Source organism: Ochotona princeps, chromosome X (assembly GCF_030435755.1).
Source record: "Ochotona princeps isolate mOchPri1 chromosome X, mOchPri1.hap1, whole genome shotgun sequence".
Taxonomy (NCBI): domain Eukaryota; kingdom Metazoa; phylum Chordata; class Mammalia; order Lagomorpha; family Ochotonidae; genus Ochotona; species Ochotona princeps.
The window spans coordinates 10,232,523-10,250,677 of record NC_080865.1 but is presented as its reverse complement, the minus strand read 5'-3'; the positions used below and the strand labels follow the sequence as shown (position 1 = coordinate 10,250,677).

The window sequence follows — 18,155 nt, the reverse complement described above, 5'->3', positions numbered from 1 at the left end:
TGCAAGTGTCTATTCACAGACCATCATTTAAGTGGGGAAATGTTTACTGAACATTTAACTGACAACAGGTTTAATCACAGATGGCAACTGAAGTTCCTCTGTGAAGACAATTATCAAAGAAAAGTGCCTGAATGGTTGATAACCTGAAGAGCTAACGTTTCAAGAACAGCCTCAACCGGGACCTGGCAGAGCTTGTAATTTGCTTTTCTTTTGAGAAAATAAGGCTGATAAAGGGAAGGTGATTCAACACACTAACATGTTCATCAACATTACAGAGGCTTTTGCAACCCATGATTTGGTTTCTTTTGAAAACAACTATGATTACACACAAAGATTAGTTATTTCAAATACCAAATTCCTCATTATCCATTCAATCTGATCCCAACAAGACTCCAAATTCTTAAGTGAAGACTAATATTATTTATACTCATAATAGCTATCTTTATCTATCACACTTCAATAATCAACACAGAGATTCAGACAACTCTGGCAACCTCCCAAATCAGTCAGATAAACACCTTTTTGGGGGGTGGGATGTACAGGAAACCTACTTCTAGAGCCAGTGTAGTACAAAGGAATAACACTTGCCCTTGAAGTCAGGGTATAACCTTGATTCAGCCCCATACCATCTGCCTAACCTCTCATGTATCATCCGTCATTTCGAGTACAAAAGCACGGCACTCCACGCGCATGTGCACGGACGTGTCAGGCTGGGGTGCGGGAACACCCACAGTATTCTCCTCAAACATGCATGTTGGGGGAGGGGGTCTCTGTCCAATTCCTCTTCCCCATCCCCTCCTCTCTGAAGGTGATGCCATGAGGCATCAAGGGATCATCTGATCTCTGCAAGGGAAAATGGACTTGACCCTGACTTGTAGTCTTGGCCCCCTTGTGCAAAGTGCTTTCTCTTCTGGCATCAACCCTGGGCAAGAGGTTACCCTGGCAAGTCCCACAGTTCCTAGAATCCATCAATTTTCAACCTCCTTATCTGTGACTATGACTCTGACTGACATGGGTGTTTCACGGCACCTGTCCTCAGTCCCCAAGGAGGCCCCTGAGGAGCACCATTGCTAAGGTCTTTGCATAAACTTAAGTTTTCACTTCTCAGATAAAGCTTTAGGCGGGAAAATGCTGGGCCTTCGTAAGAAACTGCCAACTTGTTTTCCAGAGCATCTGTACCATTTAACATTCCCGCTGGCAATGTCTCAGCGCCCCAGATTTTAAACCAGAGATGAATCACTGGTAATGAGTCAACCAAAGTCTCTGAGTGGGTGCAAAACATGGTAATAAGCCATCCTGGAGAGAAGAGAAAACTAAATAATGTAGGTAAATTAGCACAGAGATCCCACATGCCTCGAGAAACAAGTGATTTTAAAAACTAAGCCCTCTTACCTTCTTTAGACTATAGCCAGCATGGAAAATAATCGGAGGCAGCAAAATGTTGAAAAATACCTCTGGATCAAATGTCACCTAGACATTTAAACAGAAAAAAAAAACAATTTTAATACCAACTGGCATTACAGTATCTGTTCCATATTTGACGTCGCTGACTAAAGTTTGAATACTTGGAGCAAATAACAGAAATGTGAAAACATGAACTCATCCCAGAAGAGCAGCTGCAACTCTCCTGCAAACTGGAAGGTTCTCCTCATAGCACTTGTAACTCATGACAAAACGGTCCTGCTATGTTGTTCTAATAGGTATGACACACCCATTCAATGCAGTTTTGAGAACTCACAGGAAGCTTCTGGTCAGTGGTTTTCAACAAAAAATAGAAACATCCTGATTTTTTTCAGTCCAGATTGATTTATTTGAAAAGCAGAGTGACAGAGAATGGGAGATACAGGGAGGGAGGGGGTATATCTTACCCACTGGTTCAGTCTCCCAAAAGGATGCAAACAAAACGAGGAGTCTGCAACACCCATTGGTTCCAGTGCAACTCGGGACTGAAAACAACTAACCCAGCAATTGCAACCACCAGCTGATCGGGGTGATGGACTGTGCCAGACCCTGTGCTTGCTAGAACATACAAGAATCTGGTCTGGGAATACCTCAAAGTTTCTTTGGAGATCTCCCCAATCGAACTGCTGGACTCAGAACTCTAACCAAGAAAAGGCAGAAGACAGAACAGGTCAATCATTCACCTCAGCTGTATGTTGTTGGCAGCGAAATATGGGGCAAACGGAGACTTTATGATGGACCATATCAATCAGTGGATGACCTCATCGAGCGAAACTGGCAGCGATTCATAACTGGAGAACTATTAAAACCACTTGAGCAAATATCTCAGAGCATGCCCCACATCCGGGACTTGGGGTGGGCGGGAAACCAGGTGGGGCTTCTCCGTCAATACCCCCCTTTACCTCAGATACTTGATGGAAACAATATGGACATAATACTATTACCCACTTCCCTATACCCCCTGAACCTTTTTTTTTTTTTTTTTACCGTAATTAACTATGTAAAGATTGTCAACAATAATACAATAAAATAAAATTTTAAAAAAAAAAACAAGGAGTCTGAAACTCAATTTGGCTCTCTCATATGGGTGGCACAAACCCAACTCCTAGTGCTATCAGCTGTTACCTTCCCATTCACATCAGCAGGGAGCTGGATTTGAAGTGGAACAGTTAGGACTCAAGCACTCCGATATGGGATGCTGACATTGCAAGTGGTGATTTATTGTGCTGTGCCACAACAGTGGCCCCAGCTTGAAACTCTTAGTAAAGAGCAAAGTCTTAAAATACCCAAAAAAGAATTAAGCATCCTACCAAACATGCTAACCTTCTTAAAGAATTTTTTTAATATCAGTAAATTGTTTTTTTACTAAAATTAATTATTTTAAATCACTGTTCTAATGATTAAAAGTTAGCCTTTTCAGGGCTAGTGCCATGGCACATCAGGTCAAGCCTCCACCTACAGTGCCAGTATACTATATGGCTGCCAGTTCAAGTTCTGTCTGCTCCAGTTCTGAACTAGCTCCCTGTTTATGGCCTGGGAATGCAGTGGAAGAACACCCAAGTGCTTGGGCCTCTGCACCCACATATGAGACCTGGAGGATACTCCTGAACCCTGGCTTCGGACTAATGTAACTCCAGCTGTTAGGCCACTTGGGAGTGAACTAGCAGGTGGAAAATCTCTCTGTTTCTCCTTCTCTCTTTCAAATAAAAATTCAAAAATTTTAAAATGTTAGTTTTTTCTTTGGAAACTGGAGACATTCAGGGGCCAGTTCTGTGGCATAGTAAGTTAACCCTCTGCCTGTGGTACCAACATCCCATATGAGTGCTGGTTGAAGACCCATCTGCTCCACTTCCCATCCAGCTCTATGCTTATTTGCCTGGGAAAGCAGTGAAAGATGACCCAAGTCCTTGGGCCCCTGGAAGAAGCTCCTGGCTTCAGACTGGCCCAGCTCTGGCTGTTGTGGTCATCTGGGGAATGAATCAGCTGATGGAAGTTTCTCTCTCTCTCTCTCTCTTTCTCTCTCTCTCTTGCTCTCGCTCTCTCTTGCTCTCATTCTTTCTCCCTTCTTACTCCCTCCCTCCCCTTATCTTTCTGTAAATGTAACTCAAATAAAAAACAAATAAATAAATCTATTTTAAAAAGAAATTGGAGATGTTAACCTCATCAAAAGGAGATTTGTTCTTTCAGATAATGTTTTAGTCTATCTTCTTGCTAAAGATAAGAGTAATCTAATCTGCAAAGCAGGGGATGTCAAAATGAGAAGGAACCTTGGATTAGGCCTATCCAATGTGATGAAACTGGGGCCCAAGGGAGCAGGACCTGCTGCAGGTCATCAAACCCAGCAATGTATAAAGCTGCACAAGGGCTTCCTCATGGCTAGTCTCATATCTAGTCTTCATGTCAACCCAGCCACCTCCTTGTGCCTCGCCCCACCCCCGCCCCACCAAAGAGCAACAGCAAGCTGCCTTATTGTCTCAGCTGTCTCTGTCTTATGCAGCATCATTTCAAGCAGTGGAGATCGGAACAGCTTTTGTAATGATAGCAAAATCAGCCCTCAATCTCCTAGCAGTCTAAAAATGGAAATCGGTTGGTATTGTCTCCTCTTTTTCCCCCTTTTCTATCCAATATGAGGGATCTTTTACTTATCCTGAAAATCACATGCATGTGGATGCATAATCCTTTGTCCCACAGAGTAATTTTGACACCCCATTATTAAATATACAAAAAACAATGCCCAGGCTTGAATTTTTTTTTTTTTGTACATCATTCTTTACTTACTTTTATTAGGACAGAGAGTAAGCAAACACTTGCATCTGCGGGTGTACTCTCCAAATGTCTACGAGGCTTGGCCAGGTTGAAGTTAGAAGCCCAGGAAGTCAATTTAGATCTCCCTCGTGGGAGGCAGGGACCTAGGGACCTAAGGACCTGAGCCACTGGCTGCTATCTTTTCAGTGTGCATTAATAGGAAGCTGGAATCCAAAGTGGATCTGGAATTCAATCCTGGCCCTCTGCTATGCACGTGGGCATCCCAAGCATCATGTTAACACCTATGCACCAAATACCAACCTAGACTCAAAATTCCAACAAGAACTTCTTCTTTCCCTGAACATTCATTTAGTCAATGGCATAGATGATCAATGAGAGTAAGTTCTTAAATACCTGTTGAGCATGGCAAAAGACATCCGTAGCTGATGGAGAATGCTGATTGTCTAATGGATTTGTAATCCCCACTCAGCTTGTTTCCCCACTCAGCTTTTCGGTTCTTAATTATCAATATACATTTACTATGGTTTAGGGATGAAATTGTTTCTTAACACAGGATTGATTTCACTGTTGGCTTATTTACTCACCTTGCGCAGCATGTCATTCTGCTCCACACTGTTGATCTTGCCAGGGCTGATCTCCCCTTTCAGGGTATATTCAAAGAACTTCCCACTGATATTCACTAGCAAGGTGCTGAAGGCCCTGTCTTCCTGGGTGCAGCTCAGGGACTTGTCACGGCCACTGGTGGCAGGGGTGCCATATCTTAAAATCACCCCGACGATAAGACCTGAAGTGAAGTCAAGAGGGGAAAAAAAAAAAGATCAGAATCAAGGAAGGATACAGAAAATGTGGGAATAATGGCACCGTTGATTTTTCAGCAACTAACCAAGGTAGATGTAATCTAAGCAACTGGAGTGAGGGTGTGGATCCCATGAGCTGACTGTATGCTCCTTCTGAAAGGGTTTCACTCCATCTCTTCTGGCCTGATTTAAGTCCCTTAGCCAAAAGGAGGACCAAATGGCACTTGGATGAACATTATGACACTCTGAGAACTTTCACCACCAGATCGTGTCCTATTTCTCAGACTTTTTGGCACAGGACAGTAGGATGAGAAGCAGAGATGGACGTGCTACCCATCATGGCACAGGGCAAAACAGCTGAGCCCAGCGGCATTCCTCATGCCAGTCTCACTGCCAGGTACCAGCCGCCAGCAAGGAGGCTGCTGGAATTTCTAGTTGCTATAAATGCAACTTACTTTGTCATACATCAGAAGAAGGGGCAGCAGGGGAACAGTTTTGCTGAGGTGGCTTCAACTTCTGGATATCATGGAGAAAGTAATTACATCCTTTGGGAAGCCCAACACTGTGGTGTAAATTTGAGCAGTCATGAATCAGGGGATTGAAAGCTTGCTTCTTGGGGTCGTGGCTAAGCTACAAGGACAAGCAGCTGGAAGGCTTCGCATCTCCTTCCTTCTTAGTAGGGCTTTCCCATTAGGGAAAAAGAAAAACCAGCAAAATCGTGTATAAGCATGCAACTCCATGAAGGAGAAAGCAGCCTTGCTCCCCAGGTACTGGGCATGCATCAACTGTACCCAAGTAAAAGTGACTGAAACATAGGGAAAAACCCCATACATGACTATCAGACACTTTTTACAATTCTCTCTCTCAGGAGGAAAAATTTCAGACTCCCCTCTGTATTCAGTTCTTTGTTCGCAATATTAAAATTCAGAATGACAGACTGCTTGCCCATCTCACTTGCTGTTAATAGAGAAATTTACATGAGAAAAAGAAAAATGATGATTATCTTCTACAAGAGTGGTTCAGAATGTTCATCAAAAGTAGAGTACAAAACAATGTAATAGGGGCCAGTGCAATGGCTCAATGGGCTAATCCTCTGCCTACAAGCACCGGCTTGTAGGTTCATGTCCAAGCTGTTCCAGTTCCCATCCAGATTCCTGCTTATGACCTGGGAAAGTAGCAGAGGATGGCCCTAAGCTTTGGGACCTTGAACCTGCATAGAAGACCCAGAGGAAATTCCTGGCTTCGGAATGCCTCAGCTCCAGCCATTGCTGCCATTTGGGGGGTTAAGCAGCAGAGGGAAGATCTTTCTGTCTGTCCTTCTCTCTATAAATCTGCCTTTCCAATAAAAATAAATAACTCTTTAAAAAATAATGTAATAAACCATCTTGAGATGTAATTATTGTTTTATAACCCCAGTCTACATTTCTGAGGTTCAGTGATCTTTCTACTTTCTATTGTTGAATTCCTTATTTAGAGCAGGATTACACCTGTGATTATAAAGTAAACTGAAAGTATGTTGCTGCAAAAAATTAAAATAAAACAGAAAGGAAGGAAGAGGGAGATATGGTGGGATATGCACATAAAATTGTATATATGAGGCCCGGCGGCCGTGGCCTAGCAGCTAAAGTCCTCACCTTGAACGCCCCGGGATCCCATATGGGCGCCGGTTCTGGTCCCGGCAGCTCCACTTCCCATCCAGCTCCCTGCTTGTGGCCTGGGAAAGTAGTTGAGGACGGCCCAATGCCTTGGGACACTGCACCCGCGTAGGAGACCCGGAAGAGGTTCCAGGTTCCTGGCATTGGATCGGCGCGCATCGGCCTGTTGCGGCTCACTTGGGGAGTGAATCATCGGACAGAAGATCTTCCTCTCTGTCTCTCCTCCTCTCTGTATATCTGGCTGTAATAAAATGAATAAATCTTTAAAAAAAATTGTATATATGAAATACATGAAGTCTGGCACCTTTACATACATTTTTAAACAAACAATATAACAATGAAAACAGAAATGTAGAATTAAAAAATAACTTCCTTTGAGTGTAATTTTTAAAATTCCATGCACAGTTCATTTTCCATGAACTTTTGAAGTACCTTCTTAGATATAACGTTCTGTAATGGCTCATCACCAAGGGAAATGAAAATTCATGAGACATTGTTGGATACCAAATAATAATACATAAAATGGAGAAAAATGTAGTCCTTTAAGCCAAAGGCCTGTCAGCAGTGCACAGTCATTATTATTACTACTTCTATTATTATTGAGCCATATCAGCAGATACTTATAGTTTTCCGGTTTCAGTAAAAATCAATCTATAAGGTTTTCGTATAAATAAAAATTAAGTTTTTAATAAGCTCAGACATAAAAATAATTAAAACCTTTAAAACATGAGAAAAACCAAACTTTTTAACATTGTATTTAAATTTAGGTTTAACATGAAATACCTGTACATTTTATGGGCTACAGTGCAGCTTTCTAACAGACATACACAGCATTAAGCAATCATAGCAAGCTATTAGCCTTGCCATTTCCTTTATCACAGACAGAATGAGATGCAGTCAAGTGAACATAATTGGTTCTGACATTCCACAGAACAGCAGGGTGCCTAGAGTCTGCGATAAAAACAGACTTTTCAAGAAAAAAAAAAAAAGTTTGTCATTAAAAAAAAGATTAGTTAGTAAAAAAAATAGCAGAAATTCCACAGTGGCAAAGGTTCTAGCTGTCTGGTAAAAGAAAACTGCAAGCATGTAAGGTCTGCATTTCCAATCTTTAGTTTACATGTTTTTATTTTATTTTATTTTATTTTATTGATTTATTTATTTTGGAAAGACAGATCAGATTCGTGGACAGAAGAAGACACAGAGAGGAAGATCTTCCATTCACTGATTCACTTCCCAGATAGCAACAATGGCTGGAGCTGAGCCAGTCCAAAGCCAGGAGCCAGGAGCTACTTTTGTGTCTCCCACATGGGTGCAGGGTCCCAAGGCTTTGGGCCATCCTCGACTGATTTCCCAGGCCACAAGCAGGGAGTTAGATAGAAAATGGAGCAGCCAGGACATGAACCAGTGCCCATATGAGATCCTACTGCTTGCAAAATGATGATTTAATCATTGAGCCATCATATGAGACCCTAGTTTGGGTCTTGTCACAGGCATTTATATTCATTTCTTACTGTCAGATGAGCCACCTGACAACCACAGAGACAGTGATCTGGCATTTACTCAGCCCTGTTGTTTGGCATTGAAGGGAACTTGCCAAGTGGCAGGCTCTTGGCCATCTTCTGGTGGAAGACTTTGATGTGTCTGTGTTAATAAAGTTGTGGGGTCTCCACACCAAAGTGGCTGCTGGCCTTGGCTATCTTCTCCCTGATTCTCCTATTCTTCACTGCTGTCGTAGGTGAGAAGGGGTTTCTGGATGATAAGTCTGATACATAATCAGTCTTGCTGGTCTATCTACTTCTTCCTCCTGCACAAGAGCTTTGAACTGCTGTGGTCTCTTGCACAGAGCAAGACAGGAGGTACCACGTGTGTGCCATCAGGCCTGACACTGAGGAGTGCTCTTCTAATTCCCATTCTTGTTACCCTGCTGGTGACAATGCTGAATGCCCCCATTAAGGCAGATAACATCTACTGCAGTCAAGGCCCACTGCATACTTGCTGCCTGGCACTGGAACAGGCCCTGCAACCTTTGCCACCTTTTCTTCTTGAACATCAAATTCTGAACGCACACTCTATTTCCTTTGCTGCAAAGGCATTTCTTGGTGATTATCTTCTATCTGAGAATCTGGTGAGCAAATGTGTCTTGCTTGCTGCCATGCCTAGCTTGGGTAAGTCCCAGGTTATCTAACGGGGAACTCAACACAGATCCTTGATGTGGATGGCAGGCATCCAATTACTTGAGCCGTCACCACTGCCTCCTGGGGTCTGTATCCACAAGGAACTAGCGTCAGGAGTCAGAGTCAACAATCAAACCCAGGTACTCTGATGTAGAATATGCGCATCTCAGCTGCTAGGCTAAATATATGCTCCCCCAAATGGAAAATGTTTTGAGCATGTCAGCTCTCAAAAAGTCCAGATTCCAGACATTTCAGATTTTGTACTTTTAGATTATGAATGTTCAGCTTGCACACAAGGTCTTCAAAAAGTTCACAGAAACATGTATGCTATAGAAAACTATGGATGTAAAATATTTCTGCAAGGATACTCTTACGTTAATGTAATAATAACACAAAGAGAACAGATTCAATGTAGTTCATGGACACAATTCTAAGAATATAAAGATATTCCCTTCTTTCCTCTTTCCATTTGATTATAGGTCTTTGACTATATTCCCACTGAACTAGGGTCTTTTTACATTTTACTTATTGATCTGTTTTTCAGTAGAGCATTAAGCCCTTGACTGTAATATAAATTTAAAATATGTCATCTCAAAAACTAAAAAAAAAAAAAACAGAATAAACTTATAATTCAATTTTCCCACAACATTTTCCAAGTATCTTGTACCGCTCAGTGAATAAAGAGAATTCACAGGATTTCAGCAGTGTCAGTAACTTCGGGCTTGGGGTTACATACGTGACTCTGGTTTTGGGAAGGAATGCTACTGTCTTTCCAATCTTTTTCTACTTGTTCTGCTACTTAGTATGTTCATTCATAGATTCGTTTTAAGGTAAATTCATTACAAATACTTTTGTCGCTGTTTGAACATACAGTAAAATATTTTTGGAGGAACTTTATTAAGATACAATTTATACACCATAAAATTCAGTTAAGCGCACACTGAATGACCTTTCATATCTTCAACAAAGCTGTATAACCATCACCACAATCTGATTTCGACATATTTCCATTTTCAGCCACTATTTCCTGCTCCCATCCCCAGACAACCACTGATCTACTTTCTGTCCCTGTAGGGGACACATTTTCTAGGCATTTCACAGATAAATGTTCTTTTGTGTCTAGCGTCTTTCAGTAGACATGTTTTTTAAGGCTCACTCATGTTGAAAGGCATGTATTAGTACCTCACTCTTCTTTATTGCCAAACAGTATTTCACCTTACGGATATACCATATTCTGTTTATCCATTTACTAATTGGAGGGTATTGCCTCGTTTCCTCTTTTTGTCCTTGTGAATAATGTTGCTGCGAACATTTACATAAAATCAAATTGGTGTGGACACATGTTTCATTTCTCTAGCATAGGAGCAGAACAATTTCTGTGACATATGGCAAATCCCTATTTAAGAAATTGCCAAATTGTTATTCATTTGGGATACTATGTGCCCTCTTATACTAGCAACAAGTGAGAGCTATAGTATGTCTACATGCTCAGCAACACTTGTTATTGTCTTTGGATGATGCCTGTTTACGAAGTATCAGTGGTATCTCATTAGAGTTTTAATCTGTACTTCCCTAATGCCTCAAGTTGCTGAGTATCTGTTCATGTGTTTATGGGCCCCTGCATATCTTCTTTCCCAACATGTCTGTCTCGTCAGTCAAATCTTTTGTCATGTTTTAAATTGGGTGATTTTACTTAATTGTAGGAGATCTTGGTAGGTTCTGGATATAAGTGTTTTGAAAATATAACTGGAAAAAATTTTCCAGGTCTATGGCTTATTTTGTCTTTTCTTTTTTTAAGCTTTCTTGATGCTGCTTTTTTCAATTGTCATACAATAAAACTTGGTGGGTACATAGCTTTATGAACTTGAACACATATATGGATTCTACAAGAAGGACACAGAAGACATCTTCAACCCCCCATAACTTTCTTGTACTAGCCCTTGGCACTCCCACCTTCATCCTGTCTATAACAGGACACTCGCTGATTTGTTTTCCATTACTAGAGCTCTGCCTGTTCAAGAAAGTTAAATCAATGGAACCATACAGTAATGACCTTTTGAGACTGGCTTCCCTTACTCAGTTTAATGACAATGAGATTTATCCAAGTGGTCTGAAAATCAGTGTGCCATTCCTTACCACTGAGAACTACTCTGTTGTAAGAAGGCACCAGGCTTGATTTATTTTCTTACCTATTGAGGGACATCTGGCCTGTCTCCAGCTTTTGAATATCCCAAACACAGTTACCCTGAACACCCATGAACCAGTCTTTATGTTAAAGCGTTTTCATTTCTCGGGGAAAATATCCAGAGTGGGATTGCTTTGTTATAAGCAAGTATATGGTTAACTTTATTTTTTTAATTCCAAGTCATTTTCCAGAGTAGTTATACTGTTTTTGCAACGCCCAAATCCACAGCAATGTACAAGCGTTCTAATCATTCCACATCCTCATGAACAACTGATATTTCTAGTTTAGTGTTGGCTATTTGAACAAGTACGATAGCGATGCTTCATCATGTTCTTCATTTGCATTTCCCTAAAGGCAAATGGCACTGACTACCTTTCCTCGTGCTTAATGATCTATTACACTCTCGTTGGAGAAATGTTTCTTCATATCTTTTGCCTGCTTTTAGAACTAGATTGTTTGCTTTTTTTAAGGTTTATTTATTTTTACTGCAACATCAGATATATGAAGAGGAGGAGAGACAGAGAGGAAGATCTTCCGTCCAATGACCGCAAGTGACCACAACGGCTGGCGTTGTGCTGATCCAAAGCCAGGAGTCCAGAGCCTCTTCCAGGTCTCCCATACAGGTTCAGGGTCCCAAGGCTTTGGGCCGTCCTCGACTGTTTTCCCAGGCCACAAGCAGGGAGCTTGGATGGGAACCAGGGCTGCTGGGATTAGAACTGATGCCCTTATGGGATCCCGGTGTGTGTGAGGCAAGGACTTCAGCTACTAGGCCACTGCGCCGGGCCCAAAACAAAAAAATCTTTTTTAAAAAAGTATTTATTCTTGAAAGTCAGAGTGGTGGTGGAGTTGAGAGAGAACCTTCCATTCACTAGTTCATTCCCAAATGCCTGCAAACAGCTCAGGTTAGGGCAGGATGAAACCAGGAGCCATAACTCCAGCCAGGTCTCTCATGAGAGTGGCACAAACCCAAGTATTAGAGCCGTTTGCTGCCTCCCATGATAGGCATCAACAGGAAGCTGGAATGAAAGTGGAAGCAGGCTGAATCACAGATACTCCAAAATGAGATGCAGGCATCCTAAGAAGTAGTTTAACCCACTGTGCCACAATGCCTACTTATGCAAATATTTTTTCTTTATATTTCAGGCTTACAGTGTTTATGACATTCCTACAAGATAAAAAAAAGTTACTATGGCAAAGCTAATCAAAATATCACCTCACACTTGTTTGTGTGTGTATCTGACAAAACAGAATTTACTTATTTAACAAAATCACTAATATAATTTTATTAACTATAATTCTCACTGCTGCATGGATAAATTTCAGTTGTGCAAATAAACTATGAAAAACGACCAAAATGCAAAATACACATGGTGAAAATCACAAAACATTGCTGAGGAAAGTAAAACAAGATCTAAATACATAAAGAGACATCCCATATTTGCAAACTGCAAGACTCAAGGATTAACATGGAAATTCTCAAACTGACCTATAGAATCAATATAATTCCTATAGAAACCACAGACCTTTTTTGCATAAATTGACAACCTAGATCTATATCACATATAAAAATGAAAATGTAATAGAAGAACCAAAACTATCTTGAAAGATTAACAAAACCAGATGAATTTCACTTCCCAATTTCAAAAGTTCCTACAGAAAGAGTGTAACAGTAGGAGGAGACACCCAGATCAATGGAACAGAATTGAGTCCCAAAATAAAACATATCTGTGGCTAACCATTTTCTAAAAGATGAGATTTTAATGTGATTGAGGAAAGGATGCTATTTTCAACAAATGGTGATTGGATCACCAGTTATCCTCATGCATAAAGATGAATTCACATCCTTATGCTAGACTATATACAAAATGGATCAGAGAGTTATGATTAAAAAATGAGAACTATAAAACTTTGAGGGGAAAAAAATTCACGAGGAGAAAATCTGCCAGATGTTAGGTTCAATAAAGATTCCTTAGACATGATACTAAAAGTACCAGTAAAAGAAAAAAAATCAATAATTTGGATTTAATCAAAATTTTAAACTTTTGTATTTCAAAAGACATCCTTAAAGAAATGATGAGGAGGGCCCGATGAAATTGTGTAGTGGTTAAAGTCCTCGCCTTGAATGCCCCGGGATCCCATGTGGGCTCCGGTTCTAATCCTGGCAGCTCCACTTCCCATCCAGCTCCCTGCTTGTGGCCTGGGGAAGCAGGACAGCCCAAAGCCTTGGGACCCTGCCCCCGCATGGGAGACCTGGAGGAAGTTCCTGGCTCCTGGCTTCGGATTGGCTCAGTTCCAGCCGTTGTGGCCACTTGGGGAGTGAACCATCAGATAAATCTTCCTCTCTGTCTCTCTTCCTCTCTGTATATCTGCCTTTCCAATAAAAATAAATAAATCTTTTTTAAAAAAAGAAATGATGAGGAAAATTTCTGAAGGTCATGCATCTGATACAGAACTTGTACCCAGAATACATGAATATACAACTCCATACTAAGAAGACAATCCAATTTCAATTGGGCAAACGTTTAGAACAGATACTGTATCAGAAATTTTTATATAATGAACAAACACAGAAAAAGCTACTTGTCATTATAGTTCATTAAGGAAATGCAAATTAAAACCACAAGGAAACGCCATTTCATATCCTTTAGAATGGTGATAACCAAAAATACAGATAGAAACAAATGTTGGTGAGGCTGTGGCAAAATGGAAAACTTCACACATTGCTTTTGGGAGTGGCTAACTGTACAGCCACACCGGAGAACAGATTATAGTTTCATAAAAAGTTAAAAGTAAACTCCTTCTACAATTCAATAATCGCATTCTTTGTTACCTACTCTATAGAAATGAAAAGCAATGCCCACACAAAGCTTTCATACAAATGTTCACAGCAGAATTATTAACAATACCAAAAGCAATCAGTGGAAACAACCCCATTGCCCCTTAACTGATGAACAGATAAACCAATGTGATATACCCATTGTTACAGTGCAGAAGCACCTGTTTTCCCTATACCCATGCACATGTTGAAACTGTTAATGTTAATGGGTGATAGATTAAGGGTGGTAACTTCATAGTTAAGACAGCTGAGAGGTGGGTCTGGTGAGAGGTATTTATATCATTGGGGAAGTTGATTATCATTATTTTTTTTAACTTTTATTTTCATGATATGGTTCCATAGGCACGGGGATTTCCCCTTCCACTCCTATGCCCCCTTATTGTTTTCTCCCATATTATTATGATAGTATAATCCTTCAGCAACAGTCATTTGACTTCAAGTTCAGCCTAGGTTCCCTCTTTATTTCCTGGCCCACCATGTGATGGTTCATCTGTCCCCACCATGAGAACCCCTAGAGACACTGGACTACAATCTCCAAATTGGGAGCTAAAATAAACCTTTTCTTTCCCCCAGAAGCTCCTCTTGGGTATTATAGTTAAGGTAATGCAAACTGACTAACAGAACCAGAGGACAAACGAATGGGCCACAGACAGACGTCACAATACGGACGAATCTAAAAGACATTTTTTAAGGGCATGTGCCCAGTGAAAACCATGTCTAAACTAACACACATGGTTTTGTGTGTGTGAAGTATCTAAGACAGGCACATCTACAGGGATGGAATATAGATCAGTATTGGATAGGATCTAAGGTAAGAGAGATTCTTCTATTGGGAAGATAAAAATGGTCTAAAACTAGATTATGGTCATGATTGTCCAACTTTGTAATTTTATTCAGACTCATTACATATACAAAATGAGTGTATCTATGATATGCAAATTATATATCAACCAGGTTGAGGGTTTTTTTTAAGAATACATGAAAGAATGATTCCAAAGAATGCATTCCCTTCCAGTGCTGACATTTCATTTATTCCATGAGGATTCTCTCAAAGGCAGACTGAACTGATAAAGACCAGCAAGGCATACCTTTTGTATACCCATGGCTATAAGCATGAACATCTGTGAGCTGTTCAAATATGTTACACTACCCTAAGTGCTCCAGGAACCTGGTAAATATGCAATGGAACGTACACATAACTTAGGAAATAACAGCAGGTCAGCCATAAGCATGATTTCATTCAAATGTAACTTTACTTATTTTTCCCAATGGAAAACACAGTCTAAGCGACACTTCCTCTAAAACATTCTGTCTGATGCCCTAGGTTAATTTAGCATACAAGGTTCTATACTCTTTGCTGCTTTGAGTCTTTTCATGAACATATCACATTTGGTTACAATCATCTGTAAAATTGTTTGTCTACTGGGTCCAACTGTCAGCCTTCCAGGTTAAAAGACAGGGAGGGGATATACTAAACTTCCTTCTGTATCCTCATCACACAGAACATTAGATGTTTATAAAAACTTGAGGAGCCATCGCAGTGGCACAGCATACTAATCCTCACCCTGCAAACACCAGGATCCTACATGGGCACTGGTTCATGTCACGGCTACTCCATTTCTCATCCAGCTCCCTGCTTGCGGCCTGGGAAAGCAGATGATGGCCCAAAGCCTTGGGACCCTACCCTTGCATGGAAGCCCTGGAAGAGGTTCTTGGCTTTGTGTTAGCTCAGCTTCTGGACATTGAGGCCCTTTGGGGAGTGAACCAGTGGATGGAAGATCTTCTCTCTGTAAAATCTGCCTTTCTGCTAAAAATAAATAAATATTTAAATAATATTTGTCGAATAACTATTAGAATGAGGCTGAATTTCACTCAGGCCTATCTATGTATTTAAGAGTGTCTGCAACGGTATATATAAGAGTTGGTAGCAGCAGTCAAGGACGGCCCAAGGCCTTGGGATCCTGCACCCCCGTGTGGGAGACCCTGAAGAGGCTCCTGGCTTCGGATTGGCTCAGTTTCAGCCCTTGCAGCCACTTGGCGAGTGAACCATTGGACAGAAGATCTTCCTCTCTGTCTCTCCTCCTCTCTGTATATCTGCCTTTCCAATAAAAATAAATAAACCTTAAAAAAATTTTAAAAATTTAAAAAAAAGAGTTGGTAGCACGGGTTTTGAAAACAGGAAACATTTCTGGCTTTCCAAAAGATTCTTTAGATCGCATTTCTTCAACTGACAATAAGGAAAATGTCACCTGAGCAATACACTTAAAATACCCTTAAAGCACAGCTGTCTTTAAAGGCAAATCCCACCCCACCCCATACTCCTTTGTCCTCCACACAGCACATGCTAATATCACAGCAAATAAAAAGCTTCTACCTATCAAGCGTTCAGGAGCAACAAGAATATAAACCTATGCTTCTACACTGTGAAAGTGATCAAATAGTCCAAGTTCTGTCTGCAAAACACAGCTCATATCCCTCCTTCGCTTCCTCCTCTATTCACATATATGAATTATTTTCTTCATTCGTTCACTCATTCAAAAAATTCCAGCACATCCATGATATATCAGGTTCCTCGGGAAAAACTGGAAATACATTACTGAGTCACACATTCTGCTTTCAAGGAGTTTACAAGCATGAAAAATCTGATTAAAAAAAAAGTGTTTGCTAATCCCATGTGCCAAGCACCACTCCAAGCATTTTATGGGTGCTGACTGAATTCCTGAAACAATCCTTTGAGAAAGATAATATGATTATGCCCACTATACAGCTGAAAAAACTGAAGCAGAAAGAGAAACTATGTTATCCAAGATCATGCAGAGGCCATGGGCAAATGCAGGAGCTGGGATTAAAACACCCACATAGTCTGGACCTAGAGTCCCAAAGTTGTTCCTGACCCAAGTGCCATTCTTCCCCATTCATTTTCCCTGCATGGATATTTTTGGTAATCTCTTAACTGATTGTGTTGATGGAATGATTGTGAAAGATAATGAAAAACAAGGGGGAATTAATGATGACCCTCAGATTCCCAACTTGAGTAATGTGATAAGTGAAGACAAATGTCATTGAGACTAAGCGTATATAAGTACAACTGTATTTTATTGTACCAACAATAGAAACATCAAAATAAAGCCCAATTTTTTCAAAAGTTTAATTACAGAGGAGAAAAAAGTTCAAGAGATCTACTACTGCTCATGGTGACTATAGTCAATAACAAAGTGGTATATTCTTATAAACAGGAAAGAGTAAATTTTAAGGCTCTCACCACAAAAAAGTGAAAAGCAGAGAGGTGAAATACAGATTAAGTCAGTTCAATCACCCATTTCCCAGTGTGCATATATTTTAAAAGAGGGTATGCACAAGTTCTTGCCAAGTAAAAACTCTTAATCTGAAAGTAGAGGACATAAATATACCTTATCAAAAGTCTGTCATTCATGGACAAGTCTGAGAATTCCTATTAGATATGGATACTGCTCTAAAATAGTTTAGTGCCTTATAGTTCAGTGCTGATAGTTTCATGCCTTAATAGCTTTGTTGTAATTGAAGAACCAGTATATTTCCTTTTCAGTAACTCTGGGGAAAGCATTGTGCATACATTTATTCACTTTATCTCATTAGACATTAGGCACGGATCCATAGTTAAAAGGACTCGGACATGGGGGTTTGATAGAGAGATCCCTACTGGACACAGTGGACCATTCAACAGAAAATCTGTGAGATCACCAGCCTGGGACTGGACTGCTCTCAGAGAGACTTGAAATAAATAACTTGAGTCCATGTTCTTCCAGACAAAGGTTTTATCTTGTTCTTATTGTTGTAAGATGCTATTGACAGAAAAGACATTAAGTTCCACTTTTAATCTAGTAACCTAAGACTCCATAGATAGAAATTTTAACACATGAATCTTTGGCTGGGGTCACTCAAATTATTTTGCTCTTGAGAAAACCAGACTTGGAAAAACACAGTGACACTGGCCCATGAAGTTCCTGGACGAGACATCAGGAAGAACCTCCCATCATTGTTATGGGGGTACATCTACCTTTTTTAATAGTTATAAAATATAGATGGCCATTCTCACATTGACCGAAAGAGGCTCTCATTGAAAACCAGGATGAAGGCACACACTTAGCTTTGATGACTGAAGTTTTAGCTAACCAGTCCAATATGACGCCCAAATGTCAATCCTTACTCTTGTCTAGTTCTAGGTGGGGCTTATGCTGGCTCAACATCCCCAGCACCTGGAGGGATTATTTCTCCCTAATTTAGAGCTAATAGTAACAATAT

At 40.5% G+C, this 18,155-nt stretch overlaps 1 protein-coding gene across 2 annotated transcripts in view; it reads right to left on the bottom strand.

The window, feature by feature from the left end:
- SLC9A7 (solute carrier family 9 member A7) overlaps window positions 1–18,155 on the bottom strand; it is a 130,313-nt gene that overhangs the window by 64,801 nt on the left and 47,357 nt on the right. For both annotated transcript variants that reach the window (XM_058659038.1, XM_058659039.1), the window contains exons 2-3: window positions 4,812–5,011; window positions 1,393–1,470 (exon numbers count right to left, since the gene is read on the bottom strand). In XM_058659038.1, coding sequence (XP_058515021.1) covers window positions 1,393–1,470; window positions 4,812–5,011 — 278 coding nt within the window. The remainder of the gene's footprint in view (window positions 1–1,392; window positions 1,471–4,811; window positions 5,012–18,155) is intronic.